The 24,623-nt window shown below is 36.6% G+C and overlaps 1 protein-coding gene across 2 annotated transcripts; it reads right to left on the bottom strand.

The window, feature by feature from the left end:
• Positions 1-286: 286 nt before the first annotated feature.
• Positions 287-10,372, bottom strand: TFAM (transcription factor A, mitochondrial). Of its 2 annotated transcripts, none has more exons than XM_045568786.1 (7): positions 10,153-10,372; positions 9,482-9,600; positions 8,167-8,237; positions 7,274-7,423; positions 5,258-5,353; positions 1,597-1,653; positions 287-1,117 (listed from the first exon to the last, which is right to left on the bottom strand). In XM_045568786.1, exons 1-7 carry the CDS (start codon positions 10,251-10,253, stop codon positions 971-973), a joined length of 741 nt encoding a protein of 246 aa, XP_045424742.1. In that variant the 5' UTR covers positions 10,254-10,372; the 3' UTR covers positions 287-970. The 2 variants fall into 2 exon arrangements, with proteins under 2 accessions (XP_045424742.1, XP_045424743.1); XM_045568787.1 differs by having other exon boundaries at positions 7,376-7,423.
• Positions 10,373-24,623: the final 14,251 nt, after the last annotated feature.

Genomic DNA, 24,623 nt, shown 5'->3' with positions numbered 1-24,623 from the left:
AAAAGCAGCCAGTAGGCTGGATTTGGCCCACAGGCTATAGCTGGCTGTCTCTTATATAGGCTTTTATATGTTATGCAAAATGTTTCAAATTCCAGAGACTTGAGACTTTTCTTTTTTAGATTTCTCATTTTAAAATTTATATCACACTAGCTCTCTTTCTGGATAAATACATGAGAGAGAGAAAATAATTTTTAAAAAATACAATTCCTTATTTTAAAAAGAGAAAAAGAAAGAAGCTGTAAGATGAATGTTATCTTTAAAACATATAATTCAGAAACAGGTGAAATTAAAGATTAAAATTTTTATTCTATGCAATATAAAATGATATGCATAGATTTGGTACATAATTTTTTAGTTTTTACTTTAGGAAAAAGACAACAAGAAAAAAGGTTTATAAATCTCAGTCCCTTTTATAAAAAGTTGCAACTGAAACCAGCAATCACTTCTATGTACAACCATCAACTCTGCGTATAATATGAATTATACCTGGGAATTGTAATTTACCTTAATGAGTTCTGGCTACTTTTTAAAAAATGCACAATTATATCATAGAATACTGTGGCTTCTATAATTTGTGACAATTTTGAAAAGGAAATTCCTGCCTCCGTAATATAAGGAAACAAGAATACTCTTTTCCATAGTTGTCATCCAGTATAAAAAAACTTCACAGTCTGATTTACCTTTATCAAAGGTAAAACAATTCACTGCAACATTTGCATGGATTATTTTGCTCCTCAGTAGTTCCTAAACACAAAATAAATTTTGCATAAACTTTTACCTGTTTGGTTTTCCAAACCAAGATACTAATAGAAAATGTGCTAAACTGGCAGAAGTCCATCAGCTAAAGAAAAAGAATTGAATATAAAATGTTTACCAACTTTATCCTTTCTAATTTTACAACAGCTTCAAGTATTGAGACCTAATTGGTTTCTTGTGTCTATCCATCACGAACACAACTCAATCTTCTACTTTAAAACTTCTCAGTGCCACCTTTTGGCAGGTGCTTTACGTGGCGACGTACAAGATCAGCTCGTCCAACTTCAATCATTTGTTCTTCCCAAGATTTTATTTCATTATGATAACGAATTTTATCATCTTTAGCAAGTTGAAAATATACCTGAGAAAAAGTGAAGTTGTTTATTTAGAAAAGAGTAATTTCTGGAATGCCTCCATATATACTTTACAAATTACATCACTAGTCTACATATATAAAGTGGAACTTCAGAAAGAATGTTTTGTGAGATAAAAGCAACATGAGAAAAAGGTTAAGAGATAAAGATTTGTTATCTCTTAAGCTGTTACAAGTTCAGATTTTGGGTTATGGGAAGGAGCCAGAAACAGAATAGGATTGCCACTCAATACAGTGGGTACTCTAGCCTTATGAGTGACATTTTAAATATCAATTTTATATGCAGTCAAAAACTACCAATAGAAAAAAGCCAAACTGATTCTAAGAATACTAAAATAATTTTTAAAATACTTTAACTGTATTATTAGTAATAGAAGGTTGCTTTCCCATGAATCAAGCTTTACCCTAATATATTCTCTAACAGATATCCTAACTGGACACTTGAGACCAAAAACCATAATACTTACTTGCTTTTCAGAACTAGACAGATTTTTCCAGTTTTCATTTATACTCTTCAGCTTTGCCTGTAAAACAATGCATGTTTAAGTAGCAGACATGGGAACTTCAGTAATTAAAGAAATTTCATTCTAACGAAAAACTCAGATATCAAGAGTAACAGGCACAGCCTCATCAAGTCCTAACATCTTTTCTTTCTAAACAAAAACTATTAAACTGTTAAAATCTACAAAAATGAACTGAATGAAGGTACTTATCTTTTTTGATTCAGAAACATTAAGGTATAATCTATATTCTGCCATAAACTAACTTCAAAGAAAAAGTGTTTTTATTTCTTCCCTGTCACTTCATGTTTTATTCTAAAATTGTGCTTAAGTGTTCAGGTGTAGTCATAGGAACAATAAGTCATAGGAACAACATAAGTCTCTAATTCTACTTAGCTGAACTTAGTCATGTGGCCTGCAAAAAGTCAATTTATCTACCTTAGGATTGGTTCTTCATCTATAAAATTAAAAGGATAGAAATGCTTACTTTTGCTCCTTCCTAAAACCTTATTAAGAGAATAAACAAAAATTTTTAAGGAATAAACCCAAACAACAAAGACAAGACAAAAGGAGAGGGCACTACCAATACAAAATTTTACAAGCTAAAAAGCAGATGGAGAAGTGGTTACTGGCTCAAGTGACCCAAGACAGCTAATTCCTAAGCTGGCAGTGAGGAAAAGCCAAAAGCAACTTGATTTGCAATGCAGAATTCTCAAACAGCACAGGAACTGGCAGCACCAGATAACTGTAAAACAGTGGTAAAGCTAAGGTTAAACACAGAATTGACTGAAGACTGTTTAAAAAGAAGTTAAATCGTTACCATAGCAGATTTTAGGACATTTATCTCCTCCAGAGAGTAAAATAAAGTCACTCTGTGAAAACCAGGTATAGTTTAGGGCAATGGTACCATGCTAAAACCAGAGCGATTAAATGTAGTATCCCAGAAATAAAAAGCAAAGGCTAAAGGAAAACAGTAAAGATAAGAAAATTAGAGAACTAGCTCAGAAGATCCATATACAAATAATAGTTCTAAAGAGTCAGAACAAAAAAAAAAGAAGGCAGAGGAGAAGAAGCCAGATCACACTCAAAGGACCAACAATCAAAATGTTTTTACATTTCTCAAAAGCAACAGAACAAGCTAGAAGAGAAGGATCAATACTTTTTTAAATTTTGAAGGAACATGATCTCTAACCTAAAATTTTATGCCCAGTATAACAAACAAATGTGAGGATAAAGACATTAGAGGCATGCAAAACTCAAAAAATTAATCTCCCATGCACCCTTACTGGGGAAGATGATATGCTAGAATCAGAGTAAACCAAGAAAGACAACAGAAACAAAAACACCGTAAGGATGATGAAGGATGATCCTAGGATATTAGCTGTAAACAGGTGTAGAAGGCAACAGCCAAACTGGAACAAACAGAGGCTTCAGATTGAAACAGAATATCTAATGCATCAAATATACTGAAAGCTGATGAATACGGAAGAGTTTTGGGTGGAACTATTGATAAGTACAAAAAAACCCAAGCAAGCAAAAGAACCTAGACATAATCAACTTCAGAGAAAAGTAAGTTTTGCAGAAAAGGAAAAATAATCATAGCACATGGCATAACTCAGCTGTAAATAGGGTGTACATAATCATAATAATATAAACACTCAATACTGATCTAACCAAAATTATAACTATATTGGGAAGGAGGGAAATGGGAACATGCAAACAGTTGGATGAGAGTTAAACCTTCATCTTAAGTAGTGGGAAGTAATGCTTACAGTATAAGATAGACAATGTTTAAAATTGAAAAAAAATCAAGAAGCAATAATGTAAGAATGTTATTTAGAAATATGGAGGTAAATACCACAAGAATCAGCTAAAATAGTGGAATGTGTTTCTGGGGTAAGACATATGGCAGGGCAGTGAAAACCGTTATCTTTCTAACAAACCTTAAAGAATTATTTTGATTCTTTAAACAATGACAATGTATAACCAATATTTTTAAATGAATAAAAATGATATGGTCAAGTTATACTTCAATTTCCAGAGATAGGACCCAGCCATTAAGCTTCCTAGGTGATTCCAAGGTGCAGTGAGATTTGAGAAAGACAGATTTAGAAGGACTCTGTCACATATAACGTTCCTATACTGATGAGAAAACTAAATCCAAGGTTTAAGTTAGTGAACGAGCAAATTCCAGATAAAAAAATATATAGGCCTGCATTTTAGTAATGGAGAGCCATAGAAACTGAATTTAAAATCCCAAGGGGAGTAATTAAGTGAAAATATGTAGTTAGGGGAGATGACTATGTCACATCTATACATTATTTAATCATATGTTAAATAGGATTTGTAAAGTCAATGACAGATCTAAATAACCCCAAAAAGGCACAGTGCCAAAAACTTTAACTCAGATTAAAAAAGGTTAAGGCCAGGCGCGGTGGCTCACGCCTGTAATCCTAGCACTCTGGGAGGCCGAGGCGGGCAGATCGTTTGAGCTCAGGAGTTCGAGACCAGCCTGAGCAAGAGCGAGACCCCGTCTCTACTAAAAAAATAGAAAGAAATTAGCTGGACAACTAAAAATATATAGAAAAAATTAGCCGGGCATGGTGGTGCATGCCTGTAGTCTCAGCTACTTGGGAGGCTGAGGCAGGAGTATTGCTTGAGCTCAGGAGTTTGAGGTTGCTGTGAGCTAGGCTGACGCCACAGCACTCTAGCCTGGGCAATAGAGACTCTGTCTCAAAAAAAAAAAAAAAAAAGGGTCAAGGATCTGAACATCCACTTCTTTTACCATGTCCTATTATATAAGGAAAAACATAATTGCCCATTTGGAGCTTCTAAGAAGATAAAAAAGGAAAGACTAAGCCACAGGAATGATTAATAACCTTTTTTTCTTCTTTGGCAAATTTGTATGATGATGTTCACATGTACAACACATTTCCGTGTGCATAAACAAAATTTTATTAAAGGATTTAACATGAAACAATAGGTTATACTCTCATTCTTCCCAGTGATTGTAAAACAGTTAAGAACTGCTGGAGTAGAAATGTCTCCAGAAGAACTTAACAACCCTATAAATTTGAAAACGTTATATGGTTTCTTTTGAGGTATTGTAGGAGACAGGATCTTGCCCTGTTTTTCAGGCTGGCCTCAAACTTCTGGGCTCAAGGGATCCTCCTGTCACAGCCTCCTGAGTAGCTGGGATTACAGGCACGCCACCATGCCACCATGTCTGGCAGAAAATAACAAAAGTTGGTGCCAGGCCTGGTGGCCCACACTTGTAATCCTAGCATTCAAGGAGGATCGCTTGAGCCCAGGAGTTTGAGGTTGCTGTGAGCTAGGCTGACACTGGGGCATTCTAGCATGGGCAACAAAGTGAGACTCTATCTCAAAAAAAAAAAAAAAAAAAAATTTGGTAGTGTATGTATGTGTTGGCAACTACACACTCTAATTGTATGTGGTAAGAAAAAGGATTTTTCTTTAAAGAGATCCAATAAAAAGGGCCTTATCAAAACAGTTTAATGTGTTTAATGTGCTACCTTTCTTGACATATGGCACCTGACATATGGCACCCTATAATTCCCTATCTAAATATTTTTTAAATTAAAGTAAACAAAATGCAGTTCAGTTTTACCTGTGATGAACTATCCTTAGCTTCTTGGAACCTTTCTGCTACAAAAATGTTATAAGCTGAGCGAGGTCTTTTTGGTTTTCCAAGCATTGTTAACTCCTAAATAACAAAAATAGAAGGATCAGATATAGTTTTAACCTCTATGAAACTTAATCTTACCTAGATAAACTTTATTTGCTATATATTACAGAATGTTCCTTAAAGTGAATATTATGATTCTTATATAACATATGTGATTATTATATGTCAGGGTCAGAATTTTTTGACAGCACTAAGTTTTAAAAGTTATAGATTTCTTGAGTTATTTCCCATACACAAACATTTCTTTTACATATTATTTTCATGGTCTCCATGAATAACTGAATACGTATTTACAACACATTTTTAAAAGATAAAATAATACCAGTTTCACCCTTTCAGCACACTACCATCCCTTCGGCCAAATCACTCACTATGTATATGCCTCTACCACAACTCATATACTGGACTATGTTTAATAATTTCTCCTCTCATTCACCTCCCCGAATGGCTTGATCTTTAAAGCTCAATAGATGTGCTAAATTCAATTCTTTTTACGAGGTACTAAAAGCGAAGAAGAACCTATGGAAAAGAATACAAATATCTCTTACTATCTAAATCAGTTTAGTTCCTGAGTGCAGAAAGTGAGGGATAATGGATTACCCTATTTAGTTTCTGAATTTGGATGGTAAGTAGTACTTGTAATTTGTAAAATTCTGTGGCTCTTAAAAGCAATTTGGTTATGATCAATAACAAATCCAACTATTATTCATAAGTAAAAGTAGGGCTCCTATGATTGACATCTAGAGATCACTTTCTTCTTTCTGAATCTCTCAGTCACATAGTTATTGAAACTACTGCAGGTTCCAGGCACTTTACAACTTAACTATGTCCCCCTTTGTTTTTAGAGCTACTGCCAGGGATTTCTCTCCTAAGTACTTCACTTGCAACTTCTGGTCCCCACATTCTCACCTAATCTCTGAACTAGTTGGTACTGGGTGTCTTTAATGGGAAAAACATTTCCAAAAGGGGATAAGAGTGGACAGGGAAACCCTTATATCTGCTCAATCCTCATTTCTGGTCCTCCCCATTCTTAGCACAGGCTGGGTGCTTTAAGGAGGAAAGGAGAGTAAAAGGGAGAGAATATACTTTAGCAAACACCTTTCCAAATGCCATTCTCATGCAGACATTATTTCTCACTCTCAGTATCTCTTCCAGCTCTCTTTTACTAATTGGATCAGCAACACCAGATTATCATTTTAAAATATCAAGGTCAAGGAGGTGCCCTAGCATCTCACATTCAAGGCTGGAATCTCCTTTTTCAGAAAAATAGTTTTAACTCTGATGATCACTTTTTAATAGTGTATGTACTGGGCCAGGAAGCCGACCTACCTCACACCTAATACTGGTTTTACAGAAAAATGTAGTCTAACTTTTAAACAATGGCATTTATAGGGATTAATACTTTAAACTGGGAACTTCAAATTTTGAAGCATGTGGGGTTTCTTAATAGTAATTTCTTTGAAGAAAAATAGAATTCCATCCTAAAGGCACTTATTTGCTTAGACAAACTGGCACTTTTCCCTGATGTGTTAATAAATTAATTCAGTCTATTTAGCAATATTCAGTATCAAACTCACTATTACCTACAGAACAATTCAAATTAATAGGTTATTCTAGACGAGACTCAGACGCAAAGATTCTTGCTATTCCCGGTTTGGTTATTTCTTAACTCTGTTCCTGTAGCTTTCACGCCAGTCCTGCTAACTATATATCTTAAATTTGGATACATCTGAAAGTAACACTAACGAATTCCAGGACAAACAAAATGGCAAGTGTCCTGGTGGCTATCCCATTTTTCCCTAACTGGAGTCCATCTGATAACATTCTACCATATCATATCTATACATTATCATCAATATAAGGGAAAACTACCTATATTTATAATCATACAAATTTCAGTTCTTTGCCATAGGAAAAGAGTATTATAATAATACTCACTCTCTTTTTTATTATTGATTTCTTTTTTAAACGTTTTTGCATGATTTCTTTTTCCAAAGATAGCACCTGGCTTGGAGTTAGTTGTTCTTGAATTCTGTTTACCTCTTCTTTGTATGCCTCCCAGTCTGCCCTGTAAGCATCTTCATATATCTATAAATAAAAAACCCAAATAAGAAGTCAATAAACTGTTGCCAGCAAATTCAACATAGCACATCTGCCAGAGAAAGACAACTGCATGACTTCAGATTAAATCACCATGTGGAAAATGTGCTCTGGGATGTGATGTAAATGAACTAAAAACATGGATTTTTGGCCGGGCGCAGTGGCTCATGCCTGTAATCCTAGCACTCTGGGAGGCTGAGGTGGGTGGATCGTTTGAGCTCAGGAGTTCGAGACCAGCCTGAACAATAGCGAGACCCCGTCTCTACTAAAAATAGAAAGAAATTAGCTGGACAACCAAAAATATACAGAAAAAATTAGCCGGGCATGATGGCGCATGCTTGTAGTCTCAGCTACTAGGGAGGCTGAGGTAGGAGGATTGCTTGAGCCCAGGAGTTTGAGGTTGCTGTGAGCTAGGATGACACCATGGCACTCTAGCCAGGATAACAGAGTGAGACTGTCTCAAAAAAAAAAAAAAACATGGATTTTTCATATATATGCTAACCAAGGTAAGAGTCCAGCAATTAGCCTCCATTTTCAGATTGGAGCCAACCCTTTACCTCCACCCCTATGTATCCATATTCTCATCATTTATGTGGATCAGAAGGTATAAAGTTCCTTTGTACATAATGGATATTAAAAAAAGTCTGGGTCATCTGGTCCTTTAAAAGATATGACAATTGTTCCTAACTGCAGAATAATTGGTCAGAGATGTGGAAAACGTATATGCTTACTTTTTTCTCTGAATCAGGAAGGTCCCTCCATACTTCAGCAATTTTTTTAATTAGTTCTGTATTTTTCGCATCTTTGGATTGGAATAAAATGAAAAAAGATGTCACAATTTTATGTCTTAGGATTTCTAAAGACTTCCAAGAAAGCACAATCCATACCACATATAACTTAACATAATGATTTAACTTTTCTTTAGCAAACTACTTTAAATATGATAATTTATCCAACATTGTTAAAAGTCATTATCTAATAACTAAGGAATATATCGCATAACCACCAAAAACTATCCTCAGAAATTGATTAATAGTTTAAGAAGCTGGGTAATCAATTGCTTCAAGTTTTTTACTTCCATATTTTAATCAAAGCTTTTTTAAAGTCTTTGAGGAATCATTAAATTCATAAAACCTGACCAAACAAAATATAGCCTTGATTCATATAATACCAACTTGTATTTCTATTACAGAAATACCATTTAGAAACATACTATTCTAAAATCAATCCATTAGTCTCCATTTCCTTCCTATCTCAACTGAATGATGGGGTGCCACTGATTTACACCTGGTAGCCTCAACTCTTACATTTAAAAAGAGGTGGGTACTTAAGCATGTCTCTGAAACTAATTCTTTATCTACATTGTGAGCATTTTTATTGTAGCTCATTTGATTTTCACAACAGCGCTGTGATGCATTGCATGTAAAGGAGCCTTAGAAATCATAAGCAAAGATTAGCTATTATTAATTTAGCTATTACCTTTACACTATAACCCAAAATAAAGGCCCTGCAGCCTTTCTAGGGAGTCAACAAACATCCTACCCAGAAATCTTTTTCTCAGGAACTCAAGACAAGAAAGGATTTTCACTGAAAGCTATCATTTTACGGAAAGCTCTTGAAATTAGCAATAATTTGATAGAGCTTTACAGTTTATAGAACACTTTCACATAGTTATTATATTTCATTGCAACTTTATTAACAATTCCCTGAGACTGAAGGAGGAGCTAAACAAGAAAGAAAATAATTCATTCATCAGTGGAACTAGGCAACGAGGCCCAAATTCAGCTTTTTCAATCCTGTTACCAGGGTGTTTTCCACTATTTTCATGCTATTTCTAAAATACCTTCCATTAGTTCTCACTTATATTTAAAGCATTTCCATTTGGTATAAAATGTTATCTTTCTTCTTTTACGGACCATCAAACAAAATAAATGATTGTTCCTTCACTCACTGGATGTTTTGGTAGTGCAAATCAAATTTGGCATTTAACTGCTTAGAGGCCTTTCCATTACATCAGAGAAGAGTACAAGCCCCCAGACTCCTTACCTGGGTTCCGAGCTTTATATATGGGTAGCTGTTCTTGAGAAAATCGAAGGTATGAAGTCATAGGTTTCTTTGGATAACTAGCCAAGGCGGATGAAAACCATTTCTGTACATACACAAAACTACATATAAACAAAAAGAAAGTAAATGTCAAGTATTTAACTGTCAATATTCACATGTATATGAACACAGAGCCCAAATAAGATTTCATCAAGATTATCTGACACCTTCAACGAGAATGTTAATGACTTACTTAAAACCCTGTCCTAACCAGAGGCAAAAGCCTTCAGGCCTGAAGTCTCAAAGCCCTTACCTCCTACGAAGGGGAGAAGGTGGAGGAAAGCCTCTATATACCAGCTCCTGGGCCCCGCCTCCTTAATACCTAGATGATGGCTAGAGTCGGCGCGCTTTCGCAGACGATGCCGAAAGGGTGATTCAAGGCTGGACAGTGGGGAGGGGTAAGGGGTGGGGGGATGGGGTGGGAGATGGCAGGAAGCAAGGTATGGGGTACTTAAAGAGTAAGGCCTGATCTCAAAGCCACCGTCCCCTTGGCAAGGTCGAGGTCTGAATCAAAGGGCCAGGGTAGCTCTGAGCTAGCTGAGGACAGCGTCTGCATTGCAGCCCCTGGACGTCCTGGGCCCTGCGCTTCCTGAGGCAAGGGTGGGCGGTCCTACCTGAAGGGTAAGCGCAGTCGACTTCCACAGCCAGCGCACAGCTCCGCTCCGGACCTCCCCAGGGCGCTCAGCACGCCCCACATGCTCCGGATAAGCGCCATCGGACCGCCGGTCAAGGCAGTGACCGAGCCCCAACCTCGTGGCGCCTCCTGGCACAATAGAACAATCCCAACAATGACAACTCCCACCACCGTGCGGCCCTTCGGAATTTGTTATCATGCCCGCCACTCGCGAGGCACTATGGGAAGTCGGTTACCTTCCGGTTGGCCGGCAGGGGGCGGGGCAGAGCACAATGGCGCAGGCGCCGTAGTGAGCCCCTGGTAGGCGGGACTGCGAGGGAGGAGGAGGACCGCCGAGGCGGTAGAGGGAAGCCGCCGCCCCCTCGCCTGCGGAGGGCTCTGGCGTTTAGGGGGCGCTGCTGAACCGCCTCTGCCTCCGGCCGCCCGCAGCTGTTGGTTCCTCACGCGGGCCAGGAGACTGACGGGGGGACCGCAGCGGCCTCACCTGCAGCGAGCGCGGGCGGGCGTCGGCCGGTGACGGGCGGAAGGGCTGTACGTAACAGACAGCCTTACAGCCGGGACGCCGGACAGCTGTGCAGCCCGCGCGCCCGGCGCAGCCCCTTTGTTCAAGCCAGGGCCGGAATTCAGAGTTCAGAAGTAGTGCCAAGAAAGCAGGGGAGGCCCAGACCTAAAAATGCAGATTCCAGGGCCTTGCTGCGGAGCTTAACTCAGTACATCTGTGTGGGGCGCATGAATCTGCGTTTTTAGCAAGTTCGTCAAAGTTTAACATGTTCTAATTCTGGTCGTCTTGGGACCATATTTAAAGTAATATGGATTTAGACTATGCTCCCATCTTCTCCCACGGTCTTCAAGTCTGACTTCCAGCCCTGCTTAATTTTGAACGGAGGAGACTTTGGCTAGTTGTCCGCAGGCTCTAGTTCTAGTCTAGTTCTAGTCCCAGTTCTAGTCCTAGCATTAACATTGACATCTTGACCTGGGAATGTCTTCTAAGATTTAGTTTCCCCCTCTGCAAATGAGGATATTGGACTAAATCAGAGTTTTGCCAACCAAAGCCCGGAGAATGTGTAGTTATTCGTTGATGTGTTGTACAATTTTTCATTGGTGTTGTAGAAATACCATTTTCTGTACAGGCAATAGCATGAAAAATATTAGGAAGACCTAAAGATATCTAAGGGCCTTCCAGCTCTTAAATACCGTTGTTTCAAAGATCACCACCTCTTTAGACAGTCTTTCTTCTGTTGGATAGCTGTAATTGTTCGAAAATTCTGACCAGTGTAATACTGTTCTGAGAGTCTACTGCCTTTTGTAGCTTTGAAAAGACTGGCCCTTTGAAACTACAAAAGACTAAGCCCACCTCTTCTTTTAAGTGGCAAGTAATGATCACCACTTCCCTTATCATAAACAGGACCTTCCAGATCCTCTGTTCAAACCTCCCATTAGATCATGGAAGAAACGGGTTTTTTCCTGAGTAAATACTACCTGTGTACAAGGTTCCAAAAGTAAAGAGATAAAGACAGTATCATGTCCGCCCTGCCATCTCTCCTCCCCTCAAGTGAAGCAAGAAGTAAACCATTAAAACAGGGTGCTAAGATAGAGGTTACATTTAAGGTGATATCTAAAATGATTTGGTTCCCCTCTATTTTTCTAGAATGTTTTTGTTCTTTCAGATGTTTGACAGTTAAACTTCTTTTGGATATTTAAAAAATCCTTTTTTGTTGTTTTCAACTGACTTCAGTAAATCTTGCTGTAAAAGTCTTACCAAATCTGTAACATTTCTGTTTGCATCAGATACCAATCTTCCTTCATTTACATTTCCGTTATAATTTTGTTCTAAATGTAGTATTTACAAAGACAATATAACTCTACCTACTTATTCAAACTGTCTTTGAAATAAAAAGACATATGGTTTCATTTGTATTGACTTTATAAAACATGGAGACTTCCTACACCCTTTCCCAGGGTTCTGACCTTTTATTTTGTTTTAAAAATTCATCCACTCCCATGACTTCAACTATCAGTTATATCCTCATGATTCCCATATTACCTATTGAATCCAGATCTCTCCTTTTAGTTGCATATCTGTATAACTACTGTCTTCTGGACATTTTCACCATCACGTCCCACAGGTGCTTCAATTTCAACATTCCCTAAATAAAATTTACTATCTTTCCCCTATCTTGAACTCTTCCTCTTGGTAAGAGGCACCAGTTTCCCACTTCAGTCATCCAAGCCAGTAACTTGATAAGTCATTTTGGAAGCTTCCCCACTGACGTTCCGCTCCCATCAACCAACAGATAATGAATATTGCTGATTCTACCTCATTAATCCCTCTCATATGTAGTCCCGTCTCTCCAGCCCCATTGCTGTTGCTTTTGTTCAGGCCAACAATATGCTGGTAAATCAGCTTTCTGAAAAAGAAAGTCCTAATCTGTAGTGTTTGCCAAGTTCTATGGTGTAAAGACTCCCACCATGGCTGATTTCAAGCTACCAGCTTGAAGTCACTGAACCTGAAATTAGGAAGAGGTAAGCATAATCAGCTTTCCAAGCCAGTACTGGCTGGCTCCTCTTGCCACTGGTTCAGACTCAGCCATCTTTCCCCAAACTCTTAATTTTCCTGCTTTCAATCTTTCTTCCATAGTCACCATTTCGATCCTTCTAAAAGGCAAATCCCATTAATTAATTTATTCATCGAGTGTGTATGGAGCACCAACTCTATGCCAGGCAGGCAATGATCCCATGTCTGTACCTGATTACCCACAGAATCAAGTTCATTTCTCATATATGGCATACAAATCCTCCATGAACTGGTCTTTTTGTTTCCTCTATAGCTTCACCTTCGCTTGAAATTATTTATGACTAAAATACCTATTTCTTCTGATTTAATAGATTCATTAAACCACTACATTTGGCTCTAAGTTTACCATTGCTTTTTGTGTGATATGCCAGTGTAATGGAAATTACTGGGTAAGAATATAGGCTTAGAAGTAAGACAGATCTGGGTTCAAATCCTGCTCTTGTTAACATGAAAATGAAATGAAATGAAAATCTTTTTGACCCAGAGTTTTCCTCTCTGTAAAATGGGGATAATAATGGTTGATTCTTAGGATTGTTGTGAAGATTAAATTATACATTATACAAAAAGTTCTTAGCTAGTCCCTGGAACATAGTAAAGGCTCAATAAATAGTGGCTATTCTTGGCTGGGCGTGGTGGCTCACACTCAGCATCGGGAGGCTGAGGCAGGATGATCGCTTGAGCCCAGAAGTTTGAGGTTGCCATGAGCTAGGCTGACGCCACGGCACTCTAGCCCGGGTGACAGAGCAAGACTCCGTCTCAAAAAAAAAAAAAAAAAATAGTGGCTATTTTTATCCTTATATTTTCATAACAATTATTATTAGCTTCTAAATATAATAATTAAATAATTATAAAATATCCTCAAATGGAAAAGTCAGACTTGCATCACATCCCTGCCATTGCTTTTTTTTTGTCATTTTCTCTCCCTATTAAATAGCCTACATACATACATATTCAGTAACCAGCACTGCCCCTCTTTTCCTATTGAACTTTTTTTTTGAGAGACAGGGTTTTGCTCTGTCACTACAGCCTCAAACTCCTGGGCTCGAGTAATCCTCCTGCCTCAGCCTCCCAAGTAGCTAGGACTACAGGTATGCACCACCACACTTGGCTGATTTTTAAAAAAAGTTTTGTAGAGAAGGAGTCTCACTATGTTGCCCAGCCTGGTCTTGAACTCCTGGACTCAAGCAATCCTCCCTCTTTGGCCTCCCAAAGTGCTGGGATTACAGGCATGAGCCACTGTGTCCTTCCCCTATTGAGCTTTTAACATTTCTTAAATTAGTGATATCTGAGCAGAAATGTGGTAATTGATGAAAAATTAAAACAACACACCCTTAAATTGGATTGCACTTTAATGTTTTCAGAATATTTTTATATAATTTTGACTGTATGATTCACAAATCAAACAAAAAAACAGAGAAGGTATTGTTATGATTATTGATTACCTCCAGTGGCCAGACGGGAAAAATGAAGCACACCACAACTTAGCAGGCCACATCATGCCAGCCCAAAATATCTTCCTTGGATTTTCTATAATGTGTGAGCTTGTATTACTTACTTGTGACTTATCATATACCATTCTGGTTTCTAATTTTTTTTTTCTGTGTATACATTTTTTTCCCCTCAATACATATGAGTTACTTGAGGACAGGGCTAGGTCTTATGCTTCCTTTTATCTCCTGTAGTACCTAATACAGAACATTGAGCATGATAGACAGACAGACAGATGGACGGATGTATGGGTGGACTGATAGATAGATAATGTGAAAAGATTAGCATCTGCACAAATTACTTATACACAAATTTGGCCCCCTAGAAAACAACTACCTGTTAGAAGTGTAATTTGCTAATAGAAGGGATAGATACGTGTGGAGGTGGGAACCAAGTAAAATTTTGGAATTTACACATGAAAGTAATTATGGTTCATTGATACTTGCACACTGGTAAAGCAGAAGGTAGCACCAATAAATAGCAATAGCAGCCAGAGGCCTGGATAATTCCCTGCTGAATGGAGTTAGTTGCATGATTATCACTCACAGGAAGAAAGAATATTGCTAAAAGAAAAGCAGTCTTGCTTTTGTCATTATAATAGATAAATAGGAGCAATTACTTAATAGATGTAGCACAATAAGTAGATATGATTCTGAATATATATTTCTGTAAATAAGATCATGTTGTAAGCACTACATTTAAAGATTATTTGCTCATCAGCAATTATATAGTACTGTGATAGGCACTGGAAGAGCTTGAAAAGAATAAGACATTGTTCCTGTCTCAATGAAGTTACGCACCGATTGGGGGAACAAAGTACAAACACACAAAAATTATAAAAGTATAACAATTCATTCCAGCAATACAAGAAAAATTTTTACAATTTGAATATCTTCTGAAGGCTTATTTTTTTATAAATCAAGATTTTTATGAATTATAAGTATAGAAAACTGCATTTATAATGTTTTTCTTTCAAACTATTTTCATTCACTTAGGGTCTATTTTCACATCACTGGAGTTTGGCTTTAAAATCAGTATACAAAAGGAAGGAAAGGAGAGATAAAGAGAGAGAGAGAAATTAGAAAAAAGATCTATTGCATGATAATAGTTCCCAGCTATCTAAATTAGTTTATGAATTATTTCTCAATTAGAACAAAGTCTACCTGCAATCTTAATTATTAAGGGCATATCAGAATTATTTTTAGCCATTGCTGTAACAGCATTACAAAAAAATAAATATAGCTTTTCTATTTAAAGCTGATTCTGAGTCAGCAGGAGGTAGGACAAGCAAAAAGGACAGCTATAATTTTATGCAAATTTTTAAAACCCCAATTCATATTACTGGGTATTACTGAAAACTGACTTCATATTACTGAAAGTTGACTTGAAGACTGGAAGAACTCCAGAATGATTATATTGAGGAGCAATGCTATTAATAAAACAACTTAACCTACTGTGTCTGCCCTCACACTATTGCAAAGCACCTGATCGATACAAATGATAATAATTATAATTTATTGCTCAACTACATGCCAACTGTTTTACATACATTTTCTCTAATCTTTTCATAAACCCTACAAGGTGGTATTATTTCTATTGTGCAGCTATGGAAACTGGTACAGATATATATATATATATATATATATATATATATATATATATATATATAAAATTTCCACCTCTGAATCCACAGTTTGAAGCTTTGAAGTTATACTTGATTCTATGTAGGTATAACATATGCAAATCAGTCATGAAGTTGTAGTTTTTTTAACACTTGCTCACATTGCATTATTTATTTTCTCTCCCTATAAAGATGCTTTCTTAACTTTTTTAACTGAGTAGATTATGAAAATAACATCTTCAGTTCCTTTATTCACTCATTCATACAATCATTCAAAAACAGCCTTGAATTTAAAAAACTACACATACACATATGCATGGATGTGCATACCTAAAAAAGTAAAATAATACACACAAAATTTGGTTTAATGGTAACTATACTGGGTACTGCAGGAATGAGTGAGTGTTACTCATTTTTTACTATATATATTTTTAATTTTTTCTGAAATATGATAATATTCATCTTTTTGTAATAATTGTTTTAAAACTCAGTTCCTAGGAGAGGCCAGTACTATGCTAGAGACTGTGCTATGTTCTAAAAATACATACAAAGATGACTAAGGCATGATCATCAGTTTAAATCTGCCTGGGAGAGTAGGGGATGGCTTCATTTGAACGGTTTTTTCAAGTAGGGGTGGAGGTGCTTTCCAGAAAAATTAAACAGTATGTGCAAGTCACAGACATGTAAGCGGGCATAGTGTACATATGAAAACAAAATATATGTGAAAAAGAGTGGTATGAAACAAACCTAGAGTTTGGGAGGGGCTGGCTTGTGAAGGACTATATATGATATGTTAAGGAGTTTAGCAAAAGACAGCCAAAGATTGCAGGTTAGAGGTGCAATTGAACTTGTTTTTGGAAAAATCCCTTTGGCAGGAGTATAGAGAGTGATGGGAGTGAGGAGACTATGGCCACAGTCCAGGAAAGAGAGGCTGAGACTCTGAACTAGGACAATAACAGGGCTCATACTCCAAAGGCATTTCTAGGTACAATCAGCAGGATTCCATTGACCAGATAAGAACATAGAAGCCAAGAATGGCTTTAAGGTCTCTAACTTGACAGACTATTCTAATTCAAATTGCATACTCTGCTCAGTAGATAAAATATAAAAGTTATAATTGAAAAGGTATGAGAGAGCTGCAATACCCAGGAGACTCTCAGAGGTGAGCTCTGAGTATCTGCAGTCATTTTTCTCCTGGAGTGCAGACTAGAGGCAGAGAATTTGGGCTTAGAACAGGCAGAGGGCCCACTGCTGGGGCATAGAGAAACAGTTTTTTGTGGCTGTACAGTGCTGAGTGACAAAACTGGAGACTTAAGGGACAGGCAACTAGTTTCCTCCCTCAAGATACGTGCCAAAGTCTTAAATATTTTTTGGGCAGGAAGCTAAAGAACTAACATGAGAAAACAGTGTAATGTTCTGCAGTCTGGTGGTTTAGAAGACAATGGCCTGCCAGAGGAAGGGGACCCTAAAGAACAGAGGAGTTAAAAGACTGAAGTGGTGAACTGACACTGATGACTTACTTCTCTTTTTCCCTGGGCCACTTGATTGAGATGTGGCTAAACGTTGAGAATTCAGGCTTGATCTCTCACAGAAGGTAACTGTTCATGACAGAAAAACTGGTGGTACTTTTGGTGGTTGCAGAGAGCAAATGTAATAAAATTGCAGATCTGAAAGGCTCCAGACACATAGCTGGTTTCCCGCTCAAGATGTGTGCCGAAGCCTGAATCTCCCATGAGCAAAAGGCTAAAACTCTGAATCAAAAATACTGAAAAGCAAAGTGGAATTTCCTGCAGGCTCTCTGTGCTGAGGAAACAAAGACAGTGGAAGAGGGCTTAACTGGGCGCAGTGGTGTCTACAAACCTGTAGTCCCAGTCACTCGGGAGATTGAGGCATGAGGATTGCTTGAGCCTAGGAGCTCAAGATCAGCAAGGACATCATAGTGAGATGCTATCTCTGAAAAAAAAAGAAGAAGGAAGAAGAGGAGGAGGAGGATATGTACTGTGAACAAGGGTAACCAGATACAGTTTGAGATAATACTGCAAACCAGCCTCAACTAAGCGCAGGCCCTGACTGCATTAAGGTGATCATCACACACTGACTAGCAGAGCAAAGGAAGAGCACTTTGGTGGAAGACAACATCATCTAGGGTCTCTACAATTTATGTACACGATGTCTAGCATAAGAGCAGACTTAACAGGTGATTCAGATGCTGAAGTCAGCAAAGACTTTAAGGATTAAGAAGTTCAGGGCTGGGCGCGGTGGCTCACGCCTGTAATCCTAGCACTCTGGGAGGCCGAGGTGGGTGGATCGCTCGAGGTCAGGAGTTCGAGACCAGCCTGAGCAGGAGCGAGATCCCCGTCTCTACTAAAAATAGAAAGAAATTATCTGGCCAACCAAAATATATATATAGAAAAAATTAGCCAGGCATGGTGGTGCATGCCTGTAGTTCCAGCTACTGGGGAGGCTGAGGCAGTAGGATCGCTTAAGCCCAGGAGTTTGAGGTTGCTGTGAGCTAGGCTGACGCCACAGCACTCACTCTAGCCCGGGAAACAGAGCGAGACTCTGTCTCAAAAAAAAAAAAGAAGTTCAAAGACAGAAAAATATAGAAAAGATAAATGAAACAATTTAGGAACTCATCAAAAACCTAAAATATGCAAAACATTCAAATGGTAATTCTAGAACTGAAAAATAAACCTGGAATTAACAATATCTGAAGTAGAAAGGATGGGTTTAAGAGCATCCTGAACACAGCATTTGTATTAAATTGTAATTAGTCAAAGATGGATACTTTAGAGTAATTACACACACACACTAAAAGAATGTCTAACAAGTTATCAGAGGGAAAAATGATACTACTATAAAAATTGACTAATCCAAAGAAGGCGAGAAGGAAAAACAAAATAAAACATGGCTTAAAGGAAAAGCAAAACAGGAACATAGTTGGTACAAACTCAACTACATCTAATTCCATTAAATGCAAAATGATGAAATGCTTCAATTAAAGGACTAAAATGGTCAAATTGGATAAAAACCAAATCAAATAAAACCAACTATGAGCATAGGAGACATACATTTTAAAAAGGACACAGAAAGGACCAAAGTTAAAGAATAGAAAAAGACATACACTGCAAACACTAGCCAAAAGAAAGCTACAGCAATATGAGATAAAGTGGACTTTAAGGCAAAGGCATTAATACAGATAAAGAGATGCATTTCTTAATGTGATATCACAATTGTGTCTGCATGTGTGTGAGAACTCAATAATATGATGTCAAAATATGTAAAGTAAAAATAAAACTAACAATCCTAAAGGGAAACTTTCAACACATTTCCTTTAATGGCTATGAGAATAAGCAAATAAAAATTGCAAACTCAATGAACTTGATCTAGTCAGCATAAACACTGTACCTAATAATAACAGAATTCATATTCTTCTCAAATGTATATGATACATTTATCAAAATTTCCATATGCTGAGTCATAAAGCAAATGTCAACAAATTTCAAAGAATTGAATTTATTCAGATTATGTTTTCTGGCGATGGGGAATTTAAGCTAGGAAACAAGAACAAAAATTTAACTTGAAAAGAACCCCACTGCCTGGAAATGGAACAATACATCTCTCTATACAACTCCTAGGTAAATGAAAAAAATTAAAACAAGACTTAGAAAATATTTTTAACTGAATGATAATGAAGATAGAATATTTCAAAACTTGTAGGATGCAGCCAAAGTAGTGCTTAGAGGGAAATAGTTTTAAATGCATATATTAGAAAAAAAGGCCAAAAATTGTTTCAATCTCAAGAAGCAAGAAAAAAATAAAATCAAAACTAAAGAGAACATAAAGAAATAACAGGAATCAATGGAATGGAGAACAAATACACAAGTGAAATTTTGAAAATCAAACATTGATTCTTTGAAAGATTAATAAAACTGATAATCTTATAAGACTAATTAGAAAAAAGGAGGAAAATTTAAAATGTAAGGAGATGACTACAGATTATTACCTTCAAAAAGAGGGTATCGATAACTCAATGCCAAATAGATTGACAATATACATAAAATGCAAATTCCTTGAAAAACACAAAACTGAGAGTAACAAAAACATATCTAGTTCTATATATATTAAAGAGATAGAATTTGTTACTACAATCTTCCCATAACCCTATGCAAAAAACAAAACATTGTTTGATTTGCCAAGAAAAAAAAAAAAACTCTAGACACAAATGGCTTCAGAATATTCTTCAAAATATGTAAGGATAGCACAAATCTTACACAGACTCTTCCAGACAATAAAGGTGGAATGTTTCCTAACTCATCTTATGAAGCCAGCATAACTCGAGGTATTAAACTTAACAAAGATAGTCAAGAAAGGAAATTATGAACTTCTCTCATGAACATAGTTACAAAAATCCGCAAAAAATATTAGCAAATATTAATAGAATCCAGTGACTTGTAAAGAGGATAATATATCTCAAAGTGGATTTTTATTCAGAAATGAGGGTAATTTAACATGTGAACATCTGTTAATGTAATTCACATTACATTGAGGGAAAAGACAAAAATCACAATAATGATTTTGATAGATGAAGGAAAAGCATTAAATTCAACTTGTAACTCAACAGTAATAAAAATGCTTAATAAACTAGAAATAGAAGGGAACTTCCTTAATGTGAAGGCAACACCATACTTAATATTGAAATAAAACCTTTCCCTCAGAAATCAAGAAAGGGTGCTTGCTATTGCCATTTCAGCATGATACTGAAGGCTCAAGCTAATGCAACAAAGAAAAAAAAATGTGGCATAGAGATTATAAATGAATAAAATTATCACTATTTGCAGGTAGCATGATTATAAGTGTAGAAAAATTTAAAATTCTACAAACTTTAAAAAAGTAAATTTAGCAAGGTTGCAGGATACAAGGCAAACACTATAAATTGTGTTTCTATACATCAAGAACACACAAATATGAAATGAAATGAAAAATAATTTTTATAATAGATTTTAAAAATTAGAGACCTAGGAATGAATCCAATGAAAAATGTGTAAGATGTCTACACAGAAAATTACAAAACAATTACATTAAAACAATTAGATAATTAGAAATTAAAGACAACCTAAGTACTTCTAGTGTTATACATATGCATGGAATGACCAGTAAGATATGGTAGTGACCCTAAATTCTTTCCCAAGGAAAGGTGAGGATCTGTGTCCTTTTCCCTTGAACTTGTGTAAGCCTGGGACTGTTTCCCCCAATAAACTACAGCACAAGTGATGCTGTGTCACTTAAAAAAGGAAGCTTACTCCTCATCCTCTTAGAACACTTGAACTTCAGATGCTCCCTCTTGGAACTGAACAGCTATATTGTGAGATGACCAAACCACACAGAAAGACCATTAAGTAAGTGATCTGGTAAATAATACCTGCCCAGATGCCAAAATATGAGTGGAGAAGGCTCCAAATGGTTTTAGCCCCAAGCCACTTGAGTCACCCCAAACTGAGACCATAAGTAGCATGCAGTAGACAAGCCATCCCTACTGTGCCCCCTACCAATTGCTGACCCAAAAGAATACATAATAAAATGGTGATTGTTGTGTACCACTTAGTTTGGGGTGCTTTGTTGTTTAGCGATAGCCAGACCAAAAGATGCCAACTTTACCAAAATAGCTCTACAGATTCAATCCAATCCCAATTAAAATCTCAGCAGGAGAAATGGCAAAGCTGATCCTAAAATGCACGTGGAATTACGAGGGACCTGAGTAGCCAAAACAATATCATAAAAGAACAAAGTTGGAGGATCCACACTTCCTCATTTCAAAAGTTACCTACAAAGCTACGATAATCAAAACAGGGTGGTAATGGCATAAAACATATAGATTGATGGAACAGAACTGAGAGTCCAGAAATAAACTTCTATAGTCAGCTGATTTTCAACAAGGGTACCAAGGCCATTCAAAGGGAAAGAATCATCTTTTCAACAAATTGTACAGGCTGATCTTCAGAAGGGCCTGTTTACAAGGTTTGCCCTTGGCTGACGTTTGGGAACTTGGCTTCTGAAACCATCCCTAAGTGATAAGGTTGTGCCTGCTGTGCTAGCCTGACTAGACTTTTTAAATAAACAATGTGATTTATGGTGAGCACCTGCTCTCCTTCTGGGAGACTAGAATTTTGGAGAACAAAGGGTACCTACATAATTAGCTCCCAATAAAACCTGGACTTTGAGTTTCAAACTGGCTTCCATGGGCAGAAACACTATGCCCATGATACTACTGGAGGAAGAGTGTACTGTGTGTGGCCCCTTCCAGAAGCACACACGCAGCCTGCACGTGGATGCCCCCAGACTCTGCCAGATCTGTCTTTCCCCCTTACTAACCCAGCTGTGTATCCCTGCTGTGTCACTGTAATAAATCTTAGCTGTGAGTAGGACCATATGCTGAGTCCTGTGAATTCTTCCACTGAAACACCGAATGTGTGGGTGGTCACGGGACTGCCAAAACAAGACTATCAAAAGTGCTAACACAAGTGGGGTAACAACTGTTTTCCACAATATGTATATTAAGAGTTTATATTAAAATATTTCATACACAATTCATAGTGATCTTTTGCACTTAAAGAGATCTTAACAGTTTTTCCCGTCAAGTCAATTATGAGGAAAACATAGTTCAGACCTTAAACCAATGTGCTAATATAATAAAAGCAACTTCCTCATGCAGAGAGGCACATCTCTCCCTCTACAAAAAAAGCTAACAGAATGTTAAAGTAAGTTTTTAAAGAAATGCTTATTATACAGAATGCCCCCAATGCTAATACTCTTAGGTGAATTTTTTCTCTGTTAGTTGAGTTCATTTACAATTTAAAACCATTTTTATACATAACAGGATAATGGAAGCAGAAATTTAAATGTAAGAAAATACAAATAAGTGATATAAAATCTACAAGGCTGTCACCAAGACACTATTGCATTACAAATTATTTCTACAACCAGCTGTCTACAAATTTTCAATTATCATCGCTACTGAAAAAAACACCTGGTGAAAGCGTATCAATTAGTTTCAGAAGAGCTTACAGACATTACTCAGTACAAAAAAAAAAGAGCAGAAATGACTAGTTATCTATATATAGCAACTTTTTACAAGTGAAATTAGATGAATCTCTAATTGCCTTATTTGTGTAATACAACTGTCAGAACAACAAAAGACAAGCATTATTAGAAATGAGAACTGTCACAAATAATATGCATTACATTTTAGGGCTATTACATTGTGACTAAACCTCTGCTTTAAAGGAAAAAATTTGAAAGTCCTACTTTATAGTTAGTAAGAGTGACAGAAGTAAATTTTTAAAAATTCAGACTTGTTATTGTTTTATTCTGTTAATAATCACTTACAAGACTTAAACAAACTAAAAGCAGCAGTACTTTCCACAATTTGAATACACTGCAGCTCTATTTATACAGCCATGGCTAAAGTGTTGATCACATTTTCCACAGCTGGTCCTAACGAGAATGAGTAACTGGACTGATAATTCTGCAGAACACAAAGTTTAAAACATCTCAACTGGACTGAACTTTCAGTCCAGTTCAAATTGACTACCAATAAATAGACATGCTATAAATAGCTTCATAACCAAGAATCTTTTTTAATCTGAGAAGAAAATTAATTTCCCTAATCTCTCCATTTTAAAAGTACAGAACCGTGGGAGAGCAGGATCCTGACAAATGTCAATGACTGAATCATGTCAAAGGTATATCACTGGGATAAAATAAGTGTAAAACTAAAATGTGATATTATTTTTATCATTTTTTTAAAAAGTAACTGTTTTTGAGTATTAAATCTTACAGCTACCCTTGATATGTAGTTGATTTACAAAGTTAATTTTTAATTTCCCCTATCAAGAGATTAAGAAGGGGTGGAAAAGGGAAATAAAGCAAAATGAATAATTAAATACAGTTTATAGAGGCATGTGTGTAAAGCTGTACTTCAGGAATAATACCCTTTTGAGATAGTTGGGGGATGGTGGCAGGGTTACCCTTACAACCTGTGTCACTGATGTATCGTGTGTGGCGGCTCCAAGTGTCCAGAATCCAATTTGAATAAGAGGTGGGATCCTAAATCCCCAAAAGACTACCCATTTCCCTCACTCCAAGGAGGTCCTTAAATTAATACTTTATGTATGAAAAGGCCCAAACTTTGAATTTAGTTCTAAAAAGTAACTGATGTTTTCTTTGTTAGAATTAAGCAAAAATAATACACCCAGAATGGTATCTGACTGATGCATTATGCCACCATCAAGCTCAAGATTTGTAGTTAATTATAAGAACTTGTGCTTACTCCTCAGGAGTCTAGTACAATTCTGATGTAAGCAAAGGCAAACGAGAGTTAGGCGAGTTTCAAAAACTTTAATAAAGAAAAAAAGACACTTCCAAAAATAAATGCCACACAAATGAAAGTTTTTTTTAAAAAGTGAAAGATATTCAAGAAACAAAACCCTTTACTATCAAAGTATACTAAATACTTAAATCTAACGATGTTGAGTGTTCAAATGCAGGGCAAATGTAGCTTATAATAATATAGCTAGTAAAGTAGTGTTTTTCATGATATGGCTGTTTTAAGACATCACTTAATATAGTTACTTTTTTAAGCCTATATTTTCTTAAACATCCATTTCACAATTCATTTAATTATTGTACATTCATTTATAAAAACACATATTTTCTAACAGGTTATTTTGTGCTTTAATAATAATGAACCATGATAAATACTCAAGTG

The sequence above is a fragment of the Lemur catta genome, chromosome 14 (genome assembly GCF_020740605.2).
Source record: "Lemur catta isolate mLemCat1 chromosome 14, mLemCat1.pri, whole genome shotgun sequence".
NCBI classification, from domain to species: Eukaryota; Metazoa; Chordata; class Mammalia; order Primates; family Lemuridae; genus Lemur; species Lemur catta.
This window is presented reverse-complemented; position numbering and strand designations above follow the sequence as displayed.

Bases quoted from the DNA above. Each gene is read 5' to 3' on its own strand.
- TFAM (XM_045568786.1), bottom strand. From the start codon at position 10,253: ATGGCGCTTATCCGGAGCATGTGGGGCGTGCTGAGCGCCCTGGGGAGG. The intron at 7,424-8,166 runs GTAAGCATATAC...TTTTATTTATAG, and splicing joins TTCCTGATTCAGAGAAAAAA to ATATATGAAGATGCTTACAG. The intron at 5,354-7,273 runs GTGAGTATTATT...TTTGTTATTTAG, and splicing joins AATCAATAATAAAAAAGAGA to GAGTTAACAATGCTTGGAAA.